We start from the raw sequence: 27,823 nt of genomic DNA on the forward strand, positions 1-27,823 counted from the left end.
ATTTATTAAAATGTGTTCTGTTCTTCTAAATTGGTGTGGGATTTTTCTTTCTTTGTGTTTTCACTTTATCACTGCTTGAAGTGCTGCATAAATACTTTCCCGTTATCATGATAATTTTATTTCGCTCACCAGGTTCATAAAAGTTCAAGCAAAACATAAATTAGTATACATAGAATAGAATTTAAAGGCAGAATAAAACCATCATACAATCAAATCAAAAGTTCTCCTGTGCAGTCCCTTCATAGTTTGAATTGAGTCTGCTCCAAACGCCGTGGTTCAGAAAGCAGCAATACATGTATTCCATCTATCAAACCTTTAAAGCTTCCCTGTGGAATTCTGCAGTGCTCCTCCCTCAGCATTACTTTATTTAACTTGTATGTGCCCCCCTGACAAAAATGGTGCACTCCTTCGGTATCCAGATGTCGTCCTACACGGATGACACCCAGATCATCATGATCATCTCTGATGAGTGGGAAGGGGTGGCAGACAGGTTTTTAGGTTCTGTATGGCAGTAATCAGTAATTGGGGGTTTCTCTACCACTGTCAGACACAGAGCATTGTGATCGCTGTCCATCCTATCTAATTCTAGCATATCCATCAGAAAGGACCAAAGGCTTAAGTCAATTAGAAAATAGTCTATTTGACTATAATCCTGTCTATTCAAGCAATCTTGCCTTCCCTGTCTGAGGGTGTCCTTCCATTAGGCGCTCATGGGTCACAATTGAGCGTCAATGCCAACGTTTGCGCTGCTCTAGGTGACCATTTCAGAGGAGGAAGTTCCATCTGCGTGAACTCTCCTTGAAGAGGGATCACTGTTTCTGCAATCACTCAGGTGACGCGACTCTCCATTGTGTGGGACAGTGGACATATTCAAAGCCCCGTACTCATAATACAAAAGTTCCCCCTCACAATTACTCCTGTCCAGATCAGTTTTGAGTGTGCGCTTTATTCCAAGTCAGTTTGTTCTATTTACCTCCCTTGGTTCAGGATTTCCATGACCATCTCTGACAGCACAATTTACTAATTTAATTTGAGCTTCAGGATCAACTTGAGATCTGTACTTGATCAACATTTGGGTGTTGGATTTACAAATTGATCGTCCATTAGGCCCTCCACCAGATCTTTACGCATAAAGACTACCTTGACTGAGTCAAAGGGACCCCCTGCAGATACAATCCTCTCAGCTCTGGTTTTATCAATTCTGATGATTGAGCAGCAATGCCTAACCTCCCGTAACCAGAACGTGACTTTATTTGTTAGGGAGTCCTGATATTCTTTTACACCGGCTGACAACTTTGGGACCTGGTTTAAATAAACTACAGCATGATTTGTATTCCCGGAGTTCGATAATAGATACCTTTGTAAACTACCACCCAGGTACAGGAGAGTTGAGGACAAACCAAATGCAGTCTCAGAGGGGCCTCTTTGACAAAAAAACCCAAACCAACCTCCTGATGGTATAATTTCTTAAGTGCCCGATCATGAGATTTCTTAAAATGGTCTTCCCACCTCCCAGCGCTTCCACTGGATTTTGTGGGAGAATCATGCTCATTTAGTGTCAGGGGAGAGGATACTCTAGGGACTATGGACAAGGGTTCCCATCTCAGCCTTACACCTGGGCCCCCACCAACCCCTTCCACAGTCCCCCCTTCATATCTAGCGGCATTCTCGTCTAATACTTCACCAACCTTTTTTTCCAAGCCTTTTTTTAAGGGAAGAGGCTTCCTCCCTCAGCCCACAAATTGTGTCCATTAGACTTTACAACACCTTCTAAACACCTTGATTGTCGTCGTAGTTCTTATTCGTACCCCTCCCCTCATTAAAGACTTCATCAATATAGAGGACAGACTAGCGTTTTTGGCACTCAATTACTGGGTTAACATGCTTGAGCAAATGAGCCCTGAGATCAGAGTTGCGGGCGGGAGACTTTGGAGGATTTCCAGTTTGAGTTTCTATAGCAGCACGAGTTGTTGCTTTCCCAAACGTTTGCGGAATATGCGTGTTACTTTTGCTTGAAGGTGGGCAAGTAAGTGGTGGTGATATTGTAGGGGCCAAAGGGGAGTGGGATTAAGGATTTCTTTGCATTCTACCAGCAGATTATCTACCCTATCCATTGCCCAATTATCACCTGCCTATTTAAGAGATTTTTTTAGCTTTAGCGTAGCCTAGTGTTCCCTTGTGTGCCTTTCTTTTGCCCATTCTAAAATAATATTACTGCAATATGGGGAACAGACCAATACCCCTCACCACAAAAAAGTGTAAGCACTTAATTGTGGCCACAACAAATTGAAAACACTCCAAGGACCATGCAAGCCTTCAATAACAACACAAAAAGGGACCCAGCCCTTCCCACTAAATTAACAACAGTGAAAAGTACAGAAAAATCACAGTAAGACAATAAATAGCCCCTCACGTTCTAAAGTAGGTGTATGATTTAGAGCAAGAATTAAAGTGTTTTTTGCCACCAAAGGAACAAAAGCCAACCAGTACCTAGAAATAAACTTAGGGGGTGGCCCAGCCCAGCCTCCTCCAGGCCCTAACTGGCTTGGACGGGCCCGCCTTTGGCCTGGGCAAAGCCTGGGCGCGTCCCGCTCTGAGGGAGAAGCAGGTACGCTTTTAAGCACTGAGGCAGTGGGCAGGGCCCTGGGTACGTCTGCGCCTCTTCTGGAGCAAGAGATGATGGCCAAGGTAGCCCCTCTATAGTGTACAGTCCCCGCTGAGTAGAGATGTCCTGCGCTGCGGGAGAACCACTTGTGTTTTAAAACGCTGGGGCAATGGGCGTGGCCTTACACACACCGATGCCTTCTCTGGCCCACTGGATGATGGCATTGATTGGGCTAATAAGATACATCAGTACTTGGTCTTTCCCTAAAGAGATCATTAGGAGGGATGGCATCAGCTGCCATTACTGCAAGCACAGCTAACCTGATATGCTAAGAATAGCTACACCTGACCACACACAAATCCTAAAAAAAATTAATTGGAAGGAAACCTTTAACAAAAATGCCATTGATCTTGACATCCCATCTCAATTTCCATATGGGACAGTTTGTTAAAGCCCATGTATGGCCACAGCATCTTAGTCTACATCATCAAGTCATGTCATTAAAGTTGGTGGTTTGTGCAATTTTGTTTTTCATTTACTAAACAGACATCTAACTCAAACGCATGCAGCTGTAGCCAAAACAGCCCGCCTGCAAGGCAACTGTCATTCATTTTAATTGATCATTGGCAGACAAACATCCGGCACATCCTTCTGTGAACATCAGCCTTGCTTATCTAAAGCTTTTCTCGCTAGGATGATAAATGAATCCTGCTCTAAAACACCTTGCAAAATCAATGAATGTAACCAAGGGCTGCACATACTCTTCAAAGGCTAAAAGGTGCAGCAAGCCCTCTAAAGTTTGGTGGGAAAGAGACGTCTGATAAATATCTATCTTGGAAAAGACGGCAGGATCTATATGTGGGCGTGTGCAGAGCAAATCCTCTGCAGTGCATGACTAGAATAAGTATTCTTGACTTTTCTCAGCCTGTTAAAATAAAGTTATGGATAGTGCATGAACTCAAAGATCCCCACTGAAGTTTGGAAGGGAGAAGGGACACGCTCAATTCATTTAGAGGGAAATAGGTGGACTTTGGACACCATCGAGTCACAGATTAGAGGTGCCTTTTCCAGTTAAGGCCCTTCCCAAAGCTGCTGTAGCATTGCATCTTGACCACACTCCATTGTTCACAGTGCTTTATTTGTGCTGGTGGTTGCAGGTGGTAGGCAATAGGACTCATTAATGGGGACTGGGACTTACTTTTCACCCTCAGGCTTCTACCCAGAGCAAGAGAGAGAGAGTCAGAAAAGGGAAAATATAGAAGGGAAAGAAAGATAGGAAAACCGTGACAAAGGAAGTAAGCAGAGATGAACAGAACCGGCAAGAATAAGATGAAGTGAGACGTGTAGGGTGGTGGACGAAAGGGGCATGAGGTGCATTCAAGATTAGATATTCATGGTATACCGGCAGCCACAGCAATCGACCTTGTCAACAGAACGTTCATAAAATAAATATTCAGCAACTGTACTTATTATTTTTACAAATTAATCACTGAGGAGATGGTCAGTGCTGTTGATGGCAGGAGTCACTATTGATGCAGTAGCTATAAATGATCAACAATGTGGGCCTGGGCTGCCTGATAAACGCCTCCTCCTTTTATATGGGGGTGTTGCGACAAAGCCACGACACTTAAACAATACTGACAACTGTAGATTTTTCACAACAGATGCAGACCTATTGCCCAAGGGCTTAGGGCTCAGACAGCCCAAGCATAACTGATGGAGCTCAGACAGGAGAATTTGAAGTATGGAGTGCTTCAAAGTCATTCAAAGAATCACTGATGCATCCAAGGAACCAGGGCACATGAACAGCAGAATCATAACTGAAAACTAAGAAAAAGCCTTTCTATAGTATCCTACAACAAAGGCAAAACTTAGAAGAGACAACTCAGCATAAATGAAGGAATAAAACTGGAATCCCAGAGTGGGAAATTCAGGTGGAAGGATACTGCTCTGAGGAGGTGGTAGGATTCACAGGCTCTCCATAGGTCACCAAAAGAAAGAGACTGGCATGGTGATTTCCAGCTTCATAACATGGAAATTATTCCAGGAATAGTCAGAAAGAAGGTATGGCCCTCAATTTCCAATACTCATTTCCGGTAGTTTAAAAAAAATTCTTTTTCTCCTCAGAGTGGACCTCTTGATATATTGAATTACGCCAAAATTGAGCACCGACCATTGTGAAAACATAATCTAACAATGAACTCTTTTTTGGCCAAAAAAATCTAATTTTAGCTATTGCTTGTTTTTCTTTTGACTTACCAATGGTTTCATTTCATCTTCATCTTTGAAGTAATAGAGCTTGTCCCCCTTCAGAACGAACCAGCGCGTGTGCCAGGTCTTGACGAAGCCTCCTTGCTTGCGTAGCCAGCCACACTTGATGGCTTGCGGCCGCCCCTGTGCCTGGTGGCTGTCCGCAGAGCCACTGTAGTCATCCATTATGAGGCTGATGGACTTCCCTGTGCAAGAAATGGAGACATGAAAGAAGGAAATTTAGTGTGAAATAATTTGAAGGGGGGAAAAAGCAATCACCTACGTTTAGTGCTTAATGACCCAGTGCGCCTGAAAGCAAGTCATAGGACTTTCAGTAAATGTAAACTGCAGGTGGATTTTTTACTGTATTCTTCAACCTATTTCCCAGTCTGAACCATTCAGTAGGGAGCTAACCGACTACCCAAACTATCCTTGACAATATGTTTAGATGAAAGGAGCCAACAAAGAGGAGGGAAGAACTTTTTTTTAGAGGATTTTAGCACAGATCAACATGGATTTGTTGTTGTTTAGGTGAATTTTAACATTATTTTATAAGATAAATACTATTCAAGTCAATACATTTGTGTATTTTTTAGTTTGGGAAGTGGAGAGGTCTCTTTGATAGGTCAATATGTGTTTTGCTTATTTTTTAAGGATCTTATGTTTTGCTAGGGGAGCTTTTAAAAATCTTAGAGCAGTCTCACACTAATCATGGACGTCCATGTAACTCCAAAGATCTGGGTTGCGTGGAGTAGGGGGCTTAGAATAATGGTTCATAAGCATGATCTTCATTGACTGTTAGTGGGCAACATGGCACACCAAGGCCTAGCATCTTTATTGATCTTGTATGCTTCATTGATTCCTGAATTATTGGGATGCCTTGTTTTTCACTTGAACGAATGTGGGTGGGTGTGTGTGCGTGCGTGCGTGGGTGTGGTTTTTTTCGATCTGCCATCCTGCGCTGCGTATGTCTTTTTTTGAGGTGACCAGAACCAGAAAAAGCAGAACATCTCACATATTTAGAACTTGGAAGTGAAACAAAAGCGTGCTCTCTGTAATACTGAGATTCTTTATAATTTCACTGACTTCTGGTTGCCATTGTGCCTCTATGATAGTAGTTTGTTTGTGTGTGGTGCTTCATACTGGACCGCTGCCATGTCTAAGCACAGTACATAGCAAGATTTGCTAAAACCAATGTAATGATACTCAGTTCATGACTTTTGATTGAATGGGAACCTGAGGATTCATGACTTAAGGATCACAGATGATGTCACAGGCTGTGTTTATCTCATTCAGACATCTTCCCGTGGCATCATTTTATTGCTTCTGAAAATATGTATGCCACCACCATGTGATAAGCCATTACCTATCCAAGGCTTCAAGCTAAGTCAATTTTGGAATGTTTAAGGGACACAAATGTCAACTACCTTCACACATGATATGCCAGGAAGCAGAATAGTAAGTTATGGACATCTCTAGGCATGGCCTTTGACAGGAGTGGTCAAAAGCCAAGTGGAGGACTCTTACCAATCCAAAACCTTTCCTGAGGCACACAGATACTAATGCCTAATGCAACACTTGCTGCTTCAAATATCATTAGTGAAAATTCCAGTTGACCTGTAACAGAAGGTTTTCTTTTTTGGATCCAGTTGTGGCACGTGCTTTTTAGTAGTTCCACTGCATTCATGCAACAGAAAAAGGAGACATTTAACTTGTTGACATTCCAAGTTACAACTAGTCGCAACTGAACTGTTGACGACAGCAGTCCAGCGTTTGGCCAGGAAATTTAGTGAAATCAGTGAAAAACAATTGAAAACTGTTAACTGGAATCCCCTTAAATGATCGGAATCGTCCTGGTGCTGAAACAGTCGCCCTGTGTCTAGTCTTCGTGGTAAGCAGTCTCACAGTCTGAGCTGGGCTTTTACAACCTTCGGAGATACACTAGCCGAGCTTTACAGGGGATTTATTTTAATTGTGTTCAGACGGTTCGGACTGAATGCTGAGTGTTGCCTCAGACAGATAAATATAGCCGTCATTTCATTTTCTGCTTTAATCAGACAGGCTCCCAGTATATTGCCCCTCAATGTCAAAAGACATTTCAACTCCTTATTTGCCTGTTTTTGCGCACACATTCGTGGAGGTTTTTATTGGGGAGTAATGGCATGAAATCAGAAACTAGGACACAACAGGCCTGCTCATTGGCGTAGCTAGTCGTGTGCTGGGTTGGGGGGGGGTGGGGGGGGGGGGGGCAGGGCCGGACTGGGACTGCAAACCAGCCCTGTCAATTACGCCAGACCGGCCACTGGAGGGAGGGGGGGAGGGGCTGGTGGAAAACACTGCTACTGCGCTTTTGTTACAGGGGACGATTTTCGATTTTGCAGCACTGCTGCAAAACCGGACCCATGTAACAAAAACAGCCCCCATTGGTCAAATAAACAACCCCACCCTTCCAAAAACGGCCCCCACGATTCCAGCTCACCGGCAAACCGCCCGGTGCCCGCTATGGCCAGACTGGGCCGGGGGGGGGGGGAGGAGGGGGGATTTGACTGACGACCACGAGGGGAAATTAAATCAATAATTAATTTTCCCTCATCGCCGTCTGTTGAAATCCTCTCCCACCCAGCCCCACCATTATTACCTGCACAGACCGCGGCTGCTTTTAACCCTCAATTAAAACATTTTTTTACTCAGAATCTATTTTTTTTAAACATTTTCAGTGAAATACAAGCAGACATGGCATGATGAACAGTATTGGCTTGCCGAGTATTACAAAAAACCAATTAGCACATGTTACATGCAGTAATTGGCTGCAATTCGTAATTACAAAGTATTACAAAAAGACACACCGGGCAAGTGACTAGGTGCCATCCGGTGTGGTTCATGCTGCTTACGTCAAACAAATAATCCAACAAACAATAAAATATAACAGTTCCTGGTCCAAGGTGCGTAGGTAGGGCCAGATATGAATGTGGTGCTCTATTGTGGGGCATGAACTAAGGGAGAGATGGTGGCAAGGTTTCCTCCGGTACCGTACCGGAGGAAACCTTGCAGTTATACTATTTCGCCGATCGTAACCAGCATATTAAGGTCCGGCTATAATCGTTCAAATATACTCATATATCGGTTACTTTAACATATTACAACGTATCGAGATCCCGTATATATCTAATTCAAGGAAGATACCTTTATTTTGGAATAATGTTGTAGAGAAACTTCTTTTCTCTTACAACTTCTGTCAATCACAAAGCCATCTCTGGTCGTGTTATACTTTGCCCTGAAGAAGTCCACTCTCAGGACGACACGCGTCGGCTGTGTGTTTTTGCAATGTTCAATGTTATATGAACACGGAATAAAGGGATTAAACCAAGGAACTTCTATCCGTCTATAAATTGGAGCTGGGCTGTTTAATTGTCCCAACTGATTGGTTTTGCTATAATGTGGTGCACCTGTGCTTTTGGTACAGGTGTGTTCAGGCGCCTGAGATAGTCTACTAGTGGCCGCCAAATACGCAGAAATTTGGCCATAACAATTTATACATTTCATTTCATTTTGTTAGGCTAAGATTATGAACTAGTGTGCTTTAAACTAAAATGAAATAGGTTAAATAAATAGGTAGAAATAGATAGATAAATAGTTAACAAGCATTTGCAATGCAATAGGCCTCGCATTTGCGAGAGTTTGATCTATTGGCTTTACAAATGACAATACATTTTATTTGTGTGTTTTGAAAACCTGCGAGGGCGCACTTTGTACATATAGTCCTTGCTTACGAGATGCAAGGCTGGCAATAACTGCGCCTCTTTTACTGCCAGCCTTGCTTCTTGTAAGCAAGGACTAGAAGTACAAAGTGCGTGCAGCTTTTCAAAACACATAAATAAAAGGCATTGTCATTTACAATGCCAATAGCTCAAACTCTCACAAATGCGAGACCTATTGCATTGCAATGCTTGTTCTATATTGGCAATACCACTGAGCCATTCTGTGTCTGTCCCAGGTCGATGGAAAAATGTAGTCCTATTTCTATGTTTGTACAATGTCTCTGTTTGATTTTCAGATTGAGGTCAATGTACAGCTATGGTGGGTGGTTGCAATGCAGAGGGGCTTTTCGTGCTTGTGAGGAAAGGTGCATATGTGCTGGTTTTATTATCTATTTCTAAGTGGGGGAGTCTCTAGTGACATTTAAATGGTAGAAGCGATTATTTAAACGTGTTTGTGGAGTGGGTTTTCGAAAAAATAAACTTTTATCTTCCATGCTATTTCCAGTTCTCTGCTAGAAGGCAGTGTTGTATTCTTTTTAGTTCTGTAGGAATGCCATTTTTAGACGAAAAAGTTTGAATGTTCTGGAAAGTGAAGAACTTCTGAATGTAGGACTTGCAGAAACAGGACAGTCTAGAGACCATGGATACTCACAAACATTTTCTCAGGGGGGGCAAAAAGTACAGTTTGGGGGGTGTCCGAGGGCCACGTCGATGAAGCAGCACCCACACACACGGTTGGGAAGGGAAATATGAGGACAGGGAAGAAACGCTTCTTTTCAAAAGATTATGTTAAAATGCTATCTTTTTGCACGCGTTGTAGCAGGCTATAGGTTAAACTATGTGTAACCTGTACATTTAAAAACAAGCTGTCGCCGTGAGAGTGAAAGCATGGGACAGAAGATGTGCGTATGCGTGCACAACTCCTGTACTCTGTCGCCGTGAGAGTGAAAGCGTGCCATGCGCGCATTCTGCTCAAATGCTGTGAGCGCAGACAGGAGATGTGCGTACGTGTGCACAACTCCTGTCCTCTGCACGCGTGCACATGTCCTGTCCCCCTTCCGACGAAAAACCGACAACAATAATTCTCGCCAAGGCGAGCAGCGCATGCGCTGCGTCGCTAGACGAGACCTAAAAAATTATCGATTAAAAAACAGCCACTGGCATTCTAAAATATCTTGTTACCTTTCAGAACAAATATTTTGATGTCATGGTCATGGATACTTCCTTGTTTACATTCTGTCAAAATTATATTAGAGTGGGTATAAGACTACGTTTAAGGAAACTTTTATCCTGTACCCATTAATGACAATAAAAGTCTGATGTTACTCTGGGTCGTGGAAAAGATTTAGCTGACCGCAAAGGCATATACCATGCCCGGTCGCCAAAGAAACATATGGAAGCATACGAACAAAAATCATTGATCTCGATAAGCTCTTCAGAGCAGGCATCTTTACATATACATTCTAGGTCCTGTTATTTTGGGGGGCACTCATGTGAGCAACATGGTCTTATTTCCCTTCAGATACCATAAACGAAACATCACTGAGTTCAGGAGACCGCTCAGTTTGGCTTTCTCAGACATGAGTTGTCCTGGTAACATGGTCTTGTTCTTGCTTAGTTTGGGAAACCTCGCGGGAAAAGGTGTACTCTCCAGCTCATACAGTGGTCTAGATGTTGCCTCGGGTACTTCGTGCTACTTACACTCATCTCCTAAGAGTCCTTCCTCTAGAAGATTTTCTCTTGAAAGATTCTGCCACTGATATGATCTCAGGAGAGGCTCAGACTAGGTCCTCATTTGTTTGTTTTTGCCGTAAGGCAGCACGGCAGGCCTTCCTGCTGCGCTGCACTACGGCAAAAGAAAAGGGCAGAAATGTGCTGTATCTATCAGATATGGAGCATTCCTGTCCTTTTCCACTGTGCTGGCGCACAATGGGCTGCCATGTGTCAGCGCAGACACCGTTGCACCATGGTGCCAGGGTGCCTGCGTTGCGGGGATGGTTATTTTTTGTGCAGGAAGGGAAACTTCTTTTTAGTTCTTCAATTTGAATTGAGTTGTCATGTGCGCTAGCCGCACTTTGCCTCTGTCTTTTGTTAGTGGTCAAAGAGGATTATAGAGTATGCTGGACGTGGAAATTAAAGAACGGTTGAGAAAATGTGTTCAGCCATGTCTCTATGAAGAGGAGGTGAGCAATGATTTCTTTTAAAATTAGGTCTGCTATCTCAATAAGGTGTTTACGCCTCTCTGCAGCCATAAAGGATTCATTTTAGAGAGCAGCAGGGGATCTAGTGGGAAGGGTGGAGAGGGTGAGTTTTTAATCAGATTCTTGAAGATGGTCCCCTTTCCGGTGTTTTCAGCTTTATCGCTTCTCTATCCTACTGTTATGGTGTGGGTAAGGGTTTAGAATGGCTGCTTTTTAGGTCTCGCCTGACCCAGCGCATGCGCTGGTCTGGCGAGACTTATTGAGAGGGCTCCAAAAAGTGCTACCAGGCCGGCCTAGAGCTACAGTGCATGTGCGCGGGCACGCGCGCCGCGCTTTACCGCGATTACTTTCACTTTCACGGCCGCTTTGATGTTTGATCGTGATGGCCATCGCGATCACTTTCGCGGCCGCACGACCGCTTTGCATAGCCAATAGGTCTCGCTTTTGGGACCTTATAAGTATTTAGTTATGCAACTGTTGCATGGCTAAACACTTATAAGGTCCCAAAGGCGAGACCTATTGGCTATGCCAATGCTTGTTTGTGTTTGACTGTGAAGTAGATTTTTAACAGGTCAAGGATGGCCTAGTTAGAGGGCAGGGGTGTGGTGCTACCCTTAAGAGAGGAGATGCTGATCCAAGGCATAGTTGTCGGATGAGGGAAGGTAATCTGTTTTTTAAGGCAATTTGTTTTGTGTGTGTTAAAGAAGTGTGTTAGTGAGAAAACATAATGTATGGTTTGATTAGTGCCATAGAGTGTGATCTTTGTTCTCTCATAAAATATTCAAATTTTCTTAATAGTGTGTCATGATTTTGCCAGCTAGGTGACTTGAGGAGAAGATCGTATTTATTTATTTATTGGGAGCCAATATATTGCATCAGATAGGGTTTGGGAGCCCAATGAATGGTACTATGCTTTGGGTGGATCAGATTGCTAATCCGACAATTATCTGAAGAGTTCTGAGGATCCGGATGGACTTCATCGTGATAGTGGGGACCCTGGATTAGGTGATGATAGGGGCAGGAGGGTAGCAAGGTGATGTTTTTAGGTGAGGTGGATGATGTCAGGGGGACTGGGTGTTCGCTTGCTCATGAAGGAAGGTTGAGGGGTTCTTCACATAGATTGGAATCAGTTGTGAGAGTCTCAACCCTGTAGAGGAGCACCGCCCACCGCTACCACCAGTAAATAAAACAACAATGAAACAGGTTTTAAACCTGTTTTATTATCGTTTTATTTCAATCCCCTGGATCCGCCCCCAGGACTCTGACTAATCTTGGGGGCGGGTCCAGGGGAAGACAACACTGGTGGGGGAGTGGTGGGCACTCCCTTCATTGCGCATGAGGTGTTTGGCTGGCCGTCTCAGGCCGGCCAAACCCCTCATGCACAGCGAAGCTCTCTCCAGCCTCAGCTGCGTTGCTGGGGCTGGAGGGAGCAGGCACAGGCTCCCAGTCTGCCTGGAAGTGCAAGTTGCAAGTTGCTGGGAGCTTGTGCGCCATAAGTAAGAGGCGGTGTGTGGGAGACAGCGGTTGCAGCCACATTAAGGTAAATTTAAGGGTTTTATTTATGCTCAATCTCTTCCCACCTTACTCCACCCCACCTCCCGCCTCCCTTCTCCGGTCCTGCCAGCCCCCCACTATGGTAGGGAATGGGCCACTACTGCACTTTGGTACACTGATTTTGAAAAATAAAATAAGTTGAATTGTGTGTTAAACACTGTGCACACTCAGCAATGTTTTGGTGCATTCGACGGAACTGCTGCAGCAGCCACTGTGCTGTAGGGACAGAGATCGCAGCCTTCCAGAAATCTCCTATAATGGTGCCCGGGCTACCATCGTGCTACTCGCCAAAAAGTGCTTCAACACCTCATCAAGGGTAGCAAGCGTTATATAAATGCAAACCTTTTCCTCTTCTATACCTCCACTATCCTTCTCAATCCAAATAAGAGACTAACATATCAACCACTCAAATTAATCTCATATTTCACTATACTAATTCACCACTAATCCTTTTTGGGGTTCCGGAGTAGCATGCTACTTGCCAAAAAAGCACTTTAAAGCCTCGTCAGGGGTAGTAAGCGCTATATAAATGCAATTACTTTACAATACAATAGGGTACATCTCTATAAAACAGCTTCCATGCTCTAAATGAGGGTCTTAGTCAGTCATGAGACATGACTGTTGGCTATGCTATGCATTTACTCACAACAAATTCTTCACACTTCCATTGTGGGAGACAGTATGCAAAAGAGGAATGGCTTCATGAGGCACAATAACCATGTATTGAAAATTGCATGCGTTTGTCATGGCTTCAAATGTGAATGGAAACACCCAAAGCAGCCACGCACTTCAGTCATATATATCCTAAACAAAGAGTCAACGTAATATATTATATGCTATGTTACTATTAGCTGTAGATATTACTCACATTTATTTTAAAGTTGTAAAAGGTTATAAAATGAGTGAAGACCACAGGGAGGGGCATAGGTATTGAACTCTCAAATGAAGGAGGCACATGTTTTGTAGAAACAACTGTGGGTTGCAAGTGGCCCAATAAATTCAATGTATTTATTGAATGTTAACCTGTGAAGGGAGGTCTAATCATTTGGAGTCAGTGAATAGCCTTGCCCTCAGCACTGCAGATCCTCTCAATCACGTTTTTTTTCATATCAAAATACACCATTCCCATAGTTCAACTTATCTGAAATGATGGACGGCACGATATTGCAGTGATTTAGGATAGCCTCTCACTGGGAAACCGCATTCAGAACGCCGGATGAGCCATGAGTGCCATTTCAACACAAGCGGAACAAAGCTTACCTGAACCATTAACCACTCATATGCTTTAACACTCATATGCCTTAACTATGCATATGCCTTGAATACGCACATGCCTTAACCATGCATATGCCTTAACCGCGCATATGCGTGGTTAAGGCAGTCAGTGGTCTATATGCAGAGCGCATGGGTGGGGAGACTAACAGAAAGGTTCGGGAGAGGAAGGACTGGGACGCGGCTTGGTAAGTGGGGCTGGAGCCGGGTTTTAGGAAGGGGGTAATTTTTAGGGCCAGGGCCTGTTTTAGGATGTGGGGTGGGGGCATCGGGGTAGTTTTTAGGGCTTGGGGATGGGTTTTAAGGCTCAGAGCGAGGTTGGGAGATCGGGGCAGTTTTCAGGGCTGGTGGTCAGCTTTTAGGCTCAGGGCAGGGGTCACTGGGGTAGTTTTCAGGGCTGGGGTGGGGTGGATTGCAGGGCTGGGGTATCGGGTTTTTGGTCTCAGTGCAGGGGGACTGGGGTGTGATCTTTACCACGCATATCCCATTACCAAACATCCCTTTACAACGAAATTCGTTGTAAAGGCATGCGTGCTAAAGAAGCGGTTGTGTTTCAGACCATGTTGTTTAAGCATGCGTGGTTAAGGTGTGCGTTGTTGTATCATACAACCCCACTCACTAGATGCCATGTCATGATGCAGACAAAGTAATCACAAATTCATTATTACCGTCTCGCACAACGACTGTGGTGGCAACGGTATCAGAGACATTTTGTCTTAATGTAATGCTACCTAAGGGAAACATAATATGAACACAACTGCTGCCTTGCAGTTGGTCCTGAACTAATATCAGGTCATTGCAGCTTTCCATCCACAGGATCAAATTAGCAATAAGGTGTCAGACACACTGTAAGGGCAGACCTTATAAAATATGCATCTTAACATTATTTATTATTATTAAATATATAGAGCATATGTTCTTTCACGCCAAACAGCATCTTGCCACTGACAGTAGTTATGCTGATTACTTTGACAATCAGGGTACCAAAATAAATATGTGACAGAAGATTGTAGCAGAACAAATATGCTTTTGAAAACTTCCAATCCGAGGGGGTTTCAGTGTTTGGATAACTTGATAGGTAGATTGTTCCACATTTTAGGGCTCGGGCATCTGACACCTGCCCCTGGCTTTTAATCACAAGATCCGGGAAACGAGCTGGAAAGAAAGAACCAATAGGTGAAGTACCTAGACAACGCTAGCCTTTACCAGGTGCTGGCTACATGGTCAAATTACATGGTCAATTTTGTTTAACAACTTCTACTTTCCTTACTTCAACATTATGAATCAGCAGAAGTTATACCTGAGACAATTGTGGAAGACCCGGGTATATGATAAATTGATCGAGCAGAGATCACTTTTGTGAGAACCTGATCTAGGAGAAATGGTAATTATTTTCCTAATAATTCCGGTATTTGAAAACACTAAGTAGGGTCTGCACTCCTTGGTACATTCAGGGAAAGATCCCCATCTACCAGTATTTGAAAAGGACTTGCCTTTTGCTGGCACTTGAAGAGAGCCCGTCAATGGAGACCATATAGAATCCTTCTTTCGGTGCTTGCGTTTCCCTGTGAGTAGTAACTCTGCTGCTCACACTCAATTTTAACAAGCATTGGCATAGCCAATAGGTCCCGCCTTTGGGACCTTATAAGTGTTTAGCTATGCAACAGTTGCATAACTAAATACTTATAAGGTCCCAAAAGCGAGACCTATTGGCTATGCAAAGCGGCCGTGCGGCGAAAGTGAAAGTGATCGCGGTAAAACGCGCGCACATGCACTGTAGCTCTAGGCTGGCCTGGTAGCACTTTTTGGAGCCCTCTCAATAAGTCTCGCCAGACCAGCGTATGCGCTGGGTCAGGCGAGACCTAAAAAGGTGCTATTCACCTGTGAATGAGTGGCAGAGAGGCATTTCTGAGGACAATTAAAGATCTCACCCCCTTCTTGTCCAGGTGAATAATTGTGCGTCATCTGCATGAGTTAAAGCGGATCACCCATGGGATCTGATTAGTTGCACCAAAGGCTTTACACACTCATCACAAAGTATTGGGGAATAACGAGCAGCATTAAGGATCCCACACTGCAGCAGATCAAAGCAGTGGGAGGTTTAGTGACTGAGACTAGCTCTCTTGGAAGGGGAAAAACCAAACAGTCACTGTCTTCATAATTCCCACCAAGTTGAGTCTTGTAGATAATGTGGCCCATTATATTAAATATTATTAGGGCTCCCGGTTTTATGGTATTTGTTTGACATTTCCGTCTGTATTTATCCATATTTATTTTTTGCTAATTTTATCTGTCTTTATCCATATTTATTTTGGGTTTTGGTGGAAAAATGAAGCTGAAATTAGTATATTTCCCTATTTATTTAACCAGTATATATGCACTCGTGCTTGAATACCTACTAGGTTTCGGTGCTGTAAACACCCGCAGAAGATAATAAGAAAATATGCAAATTTCAGGATTAACCTTGTGCATATCTACTGCTGTTAAAACCTCTTTACTAAAATTCCTTTCTTTTTTTGGCCCCCTTACTTATCAATCCACACAGCTAATGGCCTGGCTGTCATGGCAGACAGTATTTAGAGTTACTCAAAAATTAACCCAAGTTCCGTTTGTATCCACATTTAAAAATAAATACAAGCAAGAAAATAAATGTTTTCTCTCTGTATTCATCTGCAAAAACCAGTAAAAACGGAAAACAGGGAGGCTTAAATATTATGTAGGTGCCTTAAAGGACCACGCCTGCCTTGCCCTCATCACTCGTGATAGTCCACAGTTCACCCAGTGCAAATACCAGGCCTTTTCGCAAGCTGCTGTCTAGTCAAAAGCCCAGCTGCCATGCTGATGCCCTTCGAAGTAAGCAGAGAGTTTCTTGTTGACAATTTTGTTCAAGGACCTTGCTCATAAAAGTCATGAGGTAATTGGACAGTAATTTTGACAGGCTGAGCTGTTTGGTATTGTGTTCTTAAGAAAGAGGGTGAACACACCAAGCTTCCATTCTTTAGTGATTCATTACTAAATTAAAGCGAGATGTAAACACTTGGGGCACAGAATGGCGCATTGGCACAGAACAGATATCAGCTGGTGAACCTAGTTTGACTTGATGCGCAGAGATTGTAATTTGCTCTGTAGATGTGGGAGTAAATACAATCAAAAGCCTCTTCATGAGGCACTGGAGTGATTTGGCATTGGACTCTGTTGTTACTAAAGACATGAAGGGAAACAATATTCACACAATGAAAAACAAACCTTTTGTGTTTGTAGCAATCTACTTAATAGTGCTCCAAAGTTCAGATTTTTCAGCTGAGGCATTACCACAGAACAACCTTGCACCAGTGGTAAATTCAGGCCATCTGAAAACATTTAAATTGATTCTAGCTTTTGAATTCAAACATAGTGCTCTGGAATTCTGGGACATTTCAGAATTTTAGAGCAGATATCACATGTGGGTGTGGCTTGCGCGTGATAATATCAGAGCTATGTGCTAATGTGAGCACTGGCCCAGCAATCCTATGTGGCATGACAGTATTCTTTGATAAGCTGAATATTTCTACACAATGCTAAGCAAGAGAGTATTGTAAACATGGCAGGGTGATGGGAATTCAGACCTGTCAGGAGGAGAGGCAATGGGGGTTAAACATTGACAGCATTATATACATTTACAATGAGCCCTAAAAGTGTGTCAGAAAAACTGCACCGTCCAGGTGAGGCCTTCTTTAGTCAAAAACAGGAGGATCCCGATAGCAGATAATAGATGCTATTCCGCCAGCTGAAACACGTAATGACAGAGTTCAGAAACTATTGCACTAAGAATAACAAAATGAGAGGAGGCTGATTATTATTCTATGTTTGTGGCTGTTTGATTATACACATTTGAAAGTATTCAGCTGCATGGCACCCTGAAGAGTATTTACATTATCCACGTGTGTTTTCAAACAAATTCATTACCTGCTCTTAAAAAGGTTTCCTGCATGTCTACATTCTGTTTCCTCAAAGAACAAGTACATTGTAAGGATCTACCCCTTTCCTGATTTCATAAGTATATTAAGAATTAAAATGTTATTTTGAAAATTTGAACTTCTTTGAATGAGGGTCAAACATATCACTCATGGTGCTTTACCCTGCATTACCCTCAGACAACAAAGTAGGGGTCAGCAATGGCATGTGCCAATCTCCCATTTAATACATGCGGTATATCATAGCTGCTTTTTGTTAAGAATACATATTCATGATTTTCTTTGACTTGCAGAACTTTCTAAAAATGCAAGCTCATATAAATGCATAGGGCACCATATAGCAATGCACCTACCATTGATAAAAAGATAAAAAATGATCAGGATCTGGGCCAATGACAGTATGCAGAAATGCGATTTCCTATTGGAAGCACTCAAAAACAATAAAACAGTTGACAAGCATTGTACCCCTCACACAACAGCAAAATAAACCTAGGTGACACCAGCCCTAACCCATGTAGTACATTCTTCTTTGCCCATCACTTCTTGAGTCAATTTACGTATCATCTTTCTAATGTTAATGAACACTCATGTGAATGCTGAAACTGATGAGATAAATCGACTCAATGAAACTCTGGACATTGTGAGCATACCACATGAAAGTATGCCCAAGGTTTCATTAGGGTATCTGGATAGTAAAGACCATTAAACAATGATTGGGGTGTCCTTAACACCCCAAGCCAGGCGCACAGCGTAATTCATTAATTCATGCTGCTAAACTTGTCCAATCTTGCACAACTCGTCATTATTTATCTTTAGTCTACTCAGCGCCGCTTGATCCACACAAAGAACCATGCAATTTTCCAAGTTTCATATACTTATGATGAGACCATCCGGACTTCTATCACAAATACGAACAACGCATGATTCTTCCCAGGCATGTTCTTTATTTAAACCCAATGCATTTCGGACTACATGAGTCCTTCTTCGGGGGTAACTGCAATTAAAACATTTTATAATTAATATCCACTTCGTACAATCTCATGATGCTTTAAGATTTGAAATAGAATTTGGTAAACAGCAACACTAAACTGAGCTCTAAACATTGTTATGCTTGTTGTATGTATACACTGTGGCGCTTATTATATGACAATAACTAACCCCCTTCTGTCTTTAACTCCCCAAGAACCTCACCCTTACATGATATCGAACTTCTGAGTTAGGTATTGTTAAGTTAGCCACCCACTTTTCCTAGTCTCCTAGTTATCTTCATACCCTTCTATTATGCCGACCAATCCTGTTAAATCACTGTCAACAGCCCCTGTGTCTAACACTCGATTAGAAAACCATCTCTTAACTCTTTCAATAATCCCTCCAAAACCTCATTAACCACAGGCAACTAGTTTTAAACTCTTAGAGATTCAAACTCTTATGAAGAAAATTATACCCCAAGTGAATAACCCCCAAATTGCACCCCTCCATTGGCAAGTCAATGTCCTGGAGTGGTGTAATTTCCATCAGACTGTGCAGCTGTTTATTTAATTTGCAGAGAGCAAATATGACTGCAGACACTGTTTTCTTAAGGTGCTATAATTGTATGGTATTCTTTCGGTTATCGGAGAAACATACTCCCAAATAGTTGTAGTTTGAGGAATTATCAATTTTCAGTTCCCCTAACCTCCATTGCTAATTCAACTTACGTTTGTAATTGCTCAATATCATAACCTTATTCTTTCAAGCATTAGCAGTTAGCTTGTTATGAGTGTTATGAGTTCAGCTGCATTCAATTTCTAGTGTGGTCCAGGATGATGAAGTCGTCTGTTTACTGGAGTACAGAAAGTCTGTTAGATCCAATCCTTGGCAGTATTATTTTAGTTTTTGATATGATTTGGCCCAAGTCTTCTGCATATATATTGAAAAAAATTGGTGCGAAAACACACTGCTGTTTCAGACCTCGGTTTGTCGTATTTCGGGTGTAACTCTATTTCCATTGTCAAGCTTAATAAAGACGGCGTGTGTTGGAATAAAGAGCAATAATTGCCTTTCATAGGGGAGAGGAGATGCCTTGTTACACTAATTTTAGCCATAATATACTCCTATCCACATTGTCAAATGCGGCGGAGTAACCTATAAAACAGATGAATAGTGGTGGACTAAAGGGTTTTGTGGTTTGATGAACCAAACAGGACATGGGCTCATGTTATCTATGGTTGAGGACTTTGGCCTGAAATTGGTTTTGTAATACGGGATTATATTTTCCTCTGCAGACCATCCCTCAAGTTCCTGCAATTAAAGTGTTGCAAATGCTTTCGCTTCAACATCTAGCAGAGCAATTAATTGATAATTCAATGGATTGGTGGTGGGCCCCTTTTTATGAATCAGGTGTAATATGGATCCTTTCCATGAGTTTGGAATTTGATTGACTGGAAGCAGTAGACATAAAGGGACTGAGGATGTGTGTCCACATTCTCAATATCAGCCCAGAACACCGATCATGAGAGTCCATTCGGGGCCGGTGCCCTATTCCCTCTGATTGTTTTTAAAACTTTGCTAATGGCTGTATTATTGATCACTTGATGATCATGTCCAATATTTTGTGCAAGCTCTGTGTTCATCGTCTCTTCTGTCCTGCTTAATGGCTCCAACAGAGAATTGGTTGATTTATAGGACGGTTGGTTGAGAGGATTTGCTAAAGTTACTCTAGGAGCTGTTTTTTTCTCATTATGCCTTGACGTGTTTAACCCATAGTTGCATAGCAACACCATTTCACCTTAAGCAAGATTTTCTTTTAATTTGTAAATGTGTTGCCAATTTTGCCTGGATGTGAGGTCCAAGGCGGGAGTGATCATTGAGCCATTCCTCTTCGAGGTGTTTAGTCTTTGCATTCCATATTAGTTTTCCATGCTGTTTTCCTAGTGTGAACACCCTTTGTTTCAGAGAAATATTATGTCTGTTTGCCCTGTATTGTCTCAAGGGTAGTGTGGTAAATAAAAATTCCTTTACCGGGACTGAATTTGATACAGAAACATTATAAAATAGCTCAGTAAAATGAGAGGCAGAATCCGTGATATTAGAGTTTCGGAATGGGCTTTATTCCAATAATCGATTATAATCGGATGCTTCAAGTTCCATCACCACGGGGGTTCAGGAAGTGAAGTACATACTTTATTGACAAGAAGTAACTTTTATAGTACATACATTATAATGAAGTGAATACAGTAGGCGTAACAATTGATAAGGACATTGACGTTTTTGGTCTGCGTAACCGAAAATGGGTGTAATAATGAGTAAAAAGGAACATGATTGGTTATGATGTAATACATAGGTGGATCTATAAGATAATACTTGGCATTGATGCGCGCGCAGCAGTATGACGTGTAATTGACGTGTAACTAGGGGGTGACGGGGACTTGACATTTAGCTCTATATGTGGAGACGAGAAGTCTGGGAGGTCAAGTCAACCTAATCCCAAATCATATCTAACATCCTATGTTTAAAGAACTATGTTATCCATAAAAGAGGGACTCTCGGACAGAATCTCTTCTATACTGACTGTGCGTGCGTGTACAAGCGTCTAAGTGTCTACACTGAATGCGAGGGGGTAGGAATATTCCATGGTAACAGGGCTATGAATTACTTGCATGAGGACAGAGAAGATGGGCCTTTTTGCTTGGTAACTGGAAGAATGTTTACTTAAACTACTAGGCAGGAATGCATCGGCTGAGGGGGAGGCAGATAATTCGAAGGTGAAATACAGTTCTTGGCAGAGAGTAAGCTTATGTCAGGCTTCGTGAGCCGCGCAGAGAATGAGACAAAGTTCATGGTCACAGATGCAGGCTCGGGCTGGAGCTTTCAGAGGCAGAAGGCAAGAGGAGTTTTGATGACAGAATCAGGGCCTACTTGCCTGGACTGAAAAGTGGCATAAGTGAACCATATAAAGCCGATGGCCTTTCATATTTAGGAATGGGATATCCGGCCTATACATGGCGGATCTGTCAAAGGACATGTTGACGGTGGACGCACATGTATTTGCGTCTTCATAACTGGAACTGGAGGGAACATACATGTACTTGTGACATGCACATGGAACCGTTGGGGTCCAAGATAGGGGACATAACTGACCAGAAAAATCCATATTTCCACATTCCCTCCTTGTCCCCTACTTGCCCTTCAAGAGATATCAATCTTCATCAATCCATTGATCTGTTCATATAGCATCATTTGTTCTTCTTTCTTCTTCCGGGATCTTAAATGAAAATCTTGATGTGGAATGCACAATGTGGCACACAGACCACAAATTGCTGGTCCACATTGTAGACATAGACAGCAACTGAATAGTATGAGAAGGCCAATACCTAGGAAGGATAAAACTCTCCATCCCCAGGCTGATACCGCATTCCAAAACCAACTGGACCAAGTCCAAGTGCCTGGGTTCTGGTGTATCTGGCTTACAATCTTATGAAGGCGAGTGATGGCTTTATATACAGATGGCGAATTTTCTGGTATGAATACGCAGCAGCTTGATCCGATGACCCTACAAGCTCCGCCCCTATCAGCCAGGATGACGTCAAGGACAAGACGATTTTGAAGCACAACAATCCGCATAGCAGACTGTTCTTCCGTTAAATTGCCTAAGGCGGAAATAGTCTCATTCACTACTGCTTCAAGGGTTCTAGTTAATCTACGTATCAGCTTACTATTAGTAACAGTACCTATATAGGGAAAGATGCCTTTATTAAAATCTACATACTTGTCCCATGCCGTCTCAGTGTAATCGACAATGGGGAGATCTCTCCGTTCTCTGTTGTGTACTAAATGAATATTTCTGTAATAATCAGGAGGAGCTAGGAAAACAGGTGGCAAAAGGAATGCAATGTAGCAGGTACCATCCCAATCTAGAGGTAGACGCATATATGCAGTCTGACCACATATAAAGTAGGAGTGGCGACAAGCTCTAAATGAAGATTTTCCTTGATCACTGAATTCTACCATAGTAGTGCATTTACTATGGCCCATATGTATGGAACCAACCTTTCTTACACATAATTCACCCCTCGCTGGGAATACTGACATGGTGGGTAAGACTAGTTCAATTTCAGATACGACATTTAGAATCATGAGATTAGGTGTAAAATTGCCTAATCCATATACTTCATTTTCTAGATCAGTTCCTGTTCTTTTGGGGCGACCCTCCTTGTCAGGGTAACAGACCTTGAGTAAAGCTATGTTCAGATTTCCCCATACCCAATGATCTTGGTAAACTGCTGTGTCTGAGTCTATGGAATTAATTAAGCTAAACCATGCTCCACAGGAGCCATTATGTGTAAATGAATGTGGAAAGAAAGGCAGGACTCCTTCATAATTCTGATAGGGAGGGAGTCGGCCACACACCCAACAATTGGTGGCATTACTAGTCTGATGGGAATGATGTAACATACTAATGAAAGTGTTATTGCGCAGCGCAAGTCTATAAGACAATTCATGCGGGGGTAAGTCACTAAAAGAATGTTCAGCAGCAACATTATAAACATGTCTAGAAATAGGGTAATATATGTGCAACAACATACTTGTAATAATTATTAACAGACTCAATAAAAACAAAATTAATAATGTCACTATGCAGTGGCTACGCAGTGATTTACAATACGCCTGTCGTTTCAACATTTTTCGGGTATTTTCTCTACTCAGGTCCAAGGGATACATGTCAGAGACAATTCAACCGCTTCACCTTGGAGAGGACTTAAACAATCAAATTGCTCGACTGGTTGGGCCTAAGCTTTAGTTTGTAATTTTCAGATTTGTTAGGTTCAACAAAAGGGAGTTTTGTATCAGTCTGTGAGGGAGTGCAGGGCACAATGTCTATATCCGAAGATAGTCCATGAAATTTCTTGATGTGGCTTGAATGAATCCAGCCCTTGCGGCCCTCGATCTTCACGGCTGTTCTTGTGGTCAACAGGACCAACTTGGGTGCTTTCCACCTGGGCTCCAGCTGAGTCTTTCGGTCGAAATTCCTCACAAAGACAAGATTACCCGGAACAACGTCATGGGGTTTCACCTCAGTGTTGTCGGGAAAGGCTGCAGCTACCTGTGAACGAGAAGATTGTAGTGCAGACATCAAGGAAGCCAAGTAATCTGTCAGCATGTTACAGTCAATATCAGTTATTTTGCGTGGTATAGGCGTCCCCCACATATTCGGTGGTCTACCGAAGATCACCTCATACGGGGATAGCCCTGTTCGAGAGTGTGCTACCATTCTCATGTAAAAGAGTGCAACTGGTAACGCTACTACCCAGTCGACACCTTTCTCTCTGCATATTTTGGACATTCTAATTTTCAGTATCTGGTTATGTCTTTCTACGAGACCTGCTGCCTCGGGATGTCGGACACAGTGGAATTTCCACTGATATCCTAACAGAAGTGAAACGTGTTTCATTAATTCGGATGAGAACGGCTGGCCGTTATCTGAGTAAACAGCACGTGGTAAACCGTATCGTGGGAAGAATTCTCGAACTAACTGTTTGGCAGTAGTCGGGGCAGTGTAATCTGAAACCGGGTATGCCTCCGTCCAACGGGACAGAGCGCAGACAACTACGAGAACATATTTGAATCCTCTGCATCGTTCCATCTGGATATAATCCATCTGGAGTACTTCAAAAGGATGATTAGGGGTATGAAATCCACCCTGTTCTACGGGAACGCTTTTTCCTGGGTTGAACTGACAACAGATCATACAGGTACGGACCTTTTGTTTTGCTGCTGCTCGTAAATGTTTATTGAACCAAATGTGTTGAATGCTGTCTAGCATAGCTTTTTCTCCTAAATGTGCTGGACTATGTATAGTGTTAATTATGACCTGGACCATTGAATCAGGAAGGAACCATACAGACCTTTCCTTCATCATCCATCCTTGGTCCGTTTGGATCCCTCCTAATTCAGTCCATTTCTTTATTTCGTCTGGTGTAGCATGTGTCTGTATGTCAATTACGTCAAGAGTAGGATCTTTAACTGTCATACAATGGGTCGGTGTCGGGACTATTGTCTTTGTCATATCGGGGGTTTGAGTTTGAGCAATCAGTTTAGCTGTTCTGTCGGCTAGATCATTGCCTTGGGAAATGATATCAGTAACCTTCGTATGAGCCTTACATTTCATAATTGATATTTCAGTGGGTAGATGTATTGCATCTAATAATGCATGAATGAGGGGTCCGTGCTGAATGTGGGCACCGTGGGAAGTTAAATAACCTCTCTCTCGCCACAGCACGCCGAAGTCATGTACAACTCCGAATGCATAACGTGAGTCAGTGTATATGTTGACTTTTTTATTCATGGCTTGAATACAGGCTTGTGTCAGAGCGATAAGTTCTGCGGCTTGAGCTGACAAAGTGGTTATACGATTAGTTTCAATGACCTCAGTATCTGTTGTGACTGCGTAGGCGGCTACTAACTCTCCTGTACTTGTTCTCATGCATGAACCATCTACATACAAGGTCAGGTCTGGATCTGACAATGGGACATCGGTTAAGTCTTGTCTGGGTTTTGTTGTTATTGTAATGACTTCAATACAGTCATGGGCTAGTGGGTCTGTTCCGACTACTGGTAAAAGTGTGGCAGGATTCAATGTGTTACAGCGTCTGATTTCTATATGTGGCTGAAACAATGTAAGCTCGTATCCTGTAAGTCGCGCTACAGTCAAGTGTTGTGTTTGCGTTCTATTTACAAGAACCTCTACTGCATGTGGTACTTGAACTGTCAATGGATGTCCTAACACTATGGCATCGCTTTGTCTGATTGCTAAAGCTGTTGCTGCTACTGATTTTAGGCATGCAGGCAAAGCCTGAGCTACGGGATCTAATGTACTAGAAAAATAAGCACATGGTTTGTGTGCTCCTGCTTGTTCCTGTGTGAGTACTGACAAGGCCGTACCTTCGCGTTCTGTAACAAAGAGTGTAAACTGTTTTCTGTAACATGGCGTTGCTAAAACGGGTGCTTGACATAAAGCTTTCTTTAAGCTTTCAAAAGCTTGTGTGTGTTCCTGAGTCCAAGGGAGAACAGTCGGTGTGGCTGCCTCCTGTGTTGTCAATTGAATGAGTGGTTTTGCTAGAAATGCATACTGAGGGATCCACTGTCTACAATATGAAGTGAGGCCTATGAAAGCCCGCACCTCCTTCTGTGTCTTGGGTATTGACATGTTAGCAATTAACTGAATGCGGTCGGGTGTAAGCTGCCTTCCCTCCTTGGACAGCGAGTGACCAAGATAAATAACTCGCTGGACACAGAATTGCAGCTTAGAAGGGGACACCTTGTGCCCCTTTTCGGCTAGAAATTGTAAAACTGTCAGTGATGCTTTCTCACATTCGGGTTCGCTTCTAGCGGTGATCAGCAGATCATCGACGTATTGAAGCAAGGCAGTGTTAACCGGCATGTGGATACTGTCAAGTTCTCGTTTCAGTGCTTGGCTATAGATGCTGGGGCTTTCTGTAAATCCTTGAGGTGCGCGTGTGAATTTAAAGCTTCGCCCATTTAAACTAAATCCGAACAAATATTGGCTTTCCGGATCTATTGGGACGCTGAAAAAGGCATTTTTGAGATCAATTACAGTAAACAATGTTGCTTCGGAATCAATAGCTGTCAATAATGACGAGATATCTGGGACCACAGGAAATTGTGGCACAATACATTTGTTTAACTCGCGCAGATCAATAACCAATCGATATACTGGCGGAGCTGTAGGATCTGTTCGTTTAAGAATCGGAATTATCGGTGAATTACATACATTGGAGTCTGTTTCTACAACTACTCCTTGGGCAATAAGCTCGTCAATGATTTGTAGTAAAGCCGTTACAGCATCTGGTGGTAACTTGTATTGTCGCATTCGTGGTAGCACCACTCCTGCCTTTAGTGTGACTCGATATGGTGTAATATTCATGCAACCAACATCAGTAGGGCCTTGTGCCCATAGATGTGTAGGTAAAGTCTGCAGTCGGGGATCCATGTCTCTAGATACATAGTGACCTTTAAAATCACGTAAAAACAACCTTACTCCTTCCGGAGAACAACATATTATGGCTCCTAGGGCTTTCAACGTTTTTATTCCTAACAAGTTTTCTGGACATGATTTAGTAAGCAATAAATCTGTAGTTCGGGTCAGAGGTCCTATCGTAAGTGGAAGAGGCTGTGACACTTCATTAACAATAGGTTTTCCTGAAAAACCAAGGGAAATATTCTGTGAGCCTGAGAGGGGTGCCCCTGGGACTTCACTTCGTTTTATAGTTGTTCGACTTGCCCCTGTATCGAGTAAAAATTTTCTATCTTGACCTAATAATTCACTATGTACATAAGGTCCTTCTTGATCTACAGGAATCTCGATAAGGGGTAAGTCAACTTCCCTCTCTAGGCTAGTTCATGCGTAACGTTGATACTCCGGATATTCATACTGTGCAGTCTGATACATTTGTCGTGTTGTTGTCTGTGTGGCAGCAACAGGCGACGGTGGTGCAGCTGGCACAAACTGTATTGGCTGTTGTGCGGCTGGCATGGCCGGGGCATGCTGCGTAGCTCCTTGTTCATTCTGATCTTGCCTTAGTGGCCGTGATCTTTCTTGTGTTTTACCTATGGCGATATTATGTTTTAGCACTGGACAATCGTGTACGTGATGACCTGGCTTTTTACAATAATTGCATGTCCCTTTTACAGGTCCTGCTGAATCGGAATGTGTCATACCCTTTTTATGTCCTTCAGCTGGAACTGTCTGGGAAACTAGTATTTTCATTTTCGTGTCTTTCATGCGTCTGTGTTCATGTTCTTGTTCCTCTTTAATTCTATTGTGATGGTACTGTAACATTTGTAACATTTGTGTTGGAGTGTTACCTTGCCAGGTACTCTCGAATTTTAATACTCTATTCTTTACTGGGGGCAGGGCATTTTCCACTAATTTTGTTACAAACAGATGCGGGTATGATTCGCTACTTGCTTTTATGCCACTATTTATACCAAAACATTTCTCGAATCGGGCATAGTAATCGCTAGTGTCTTCATCTTGCTTCTGTTTACAGGCTGAAATTGTACCCCAATCTTCCTTTTTCGTAGTTAATAAACGTGGCAGTACCTGTACTAGTAGACCTGGTAGTGCTTTAGTTTTGTCCCCAAGCCCCGAACCTGGACCTCGGGCCCTTTCTTCTGCTTCTAATGCTGACCATTCTATCTTTTGATCACCTACCTCCCACTCTTTTTCCT

General features: G+C 42.8%; 1 protein-coding gene across 1 annotated transcript in view; it reads right to left on the reverse strand.

Annotated features, from left to right (window-relative positions):
- Nucleotides 1-27,823, reverse strand: part of ARHGAP24 (Rho GTPase activating protein 24) — a 1,422,561-nt gene that overhangs the window by 1,072,926 nt on the left and 321,812 nt on the right. The window contains exon 2 of the mRNA XM_085636556.1: nt 4,865-5,061. Coding sequence (XP_085492682.1) covers nt 4,865-5,041 — 177 coding nt within the window. The 5' untranslated portion in view covers nt 5,042-5,061. The remainder of the gene's footprint in view (nt 1-4,864; nt 5,062-27,823) is intronic.

The sequence above is a fragment of the Triturus cristatus genome, chromosome 2_1 (assembly GCF_964204655.1).
Source record: "Triturus cristatus chromosome 2_1, aTriCri1.1, whole genome shotgun sequence".
Lineage (NCBI taxonomy): Eukaryota > Metazoa > Chordata > Amphibia > Caudata > Salamandridae > Triturus > Triturus cristatus.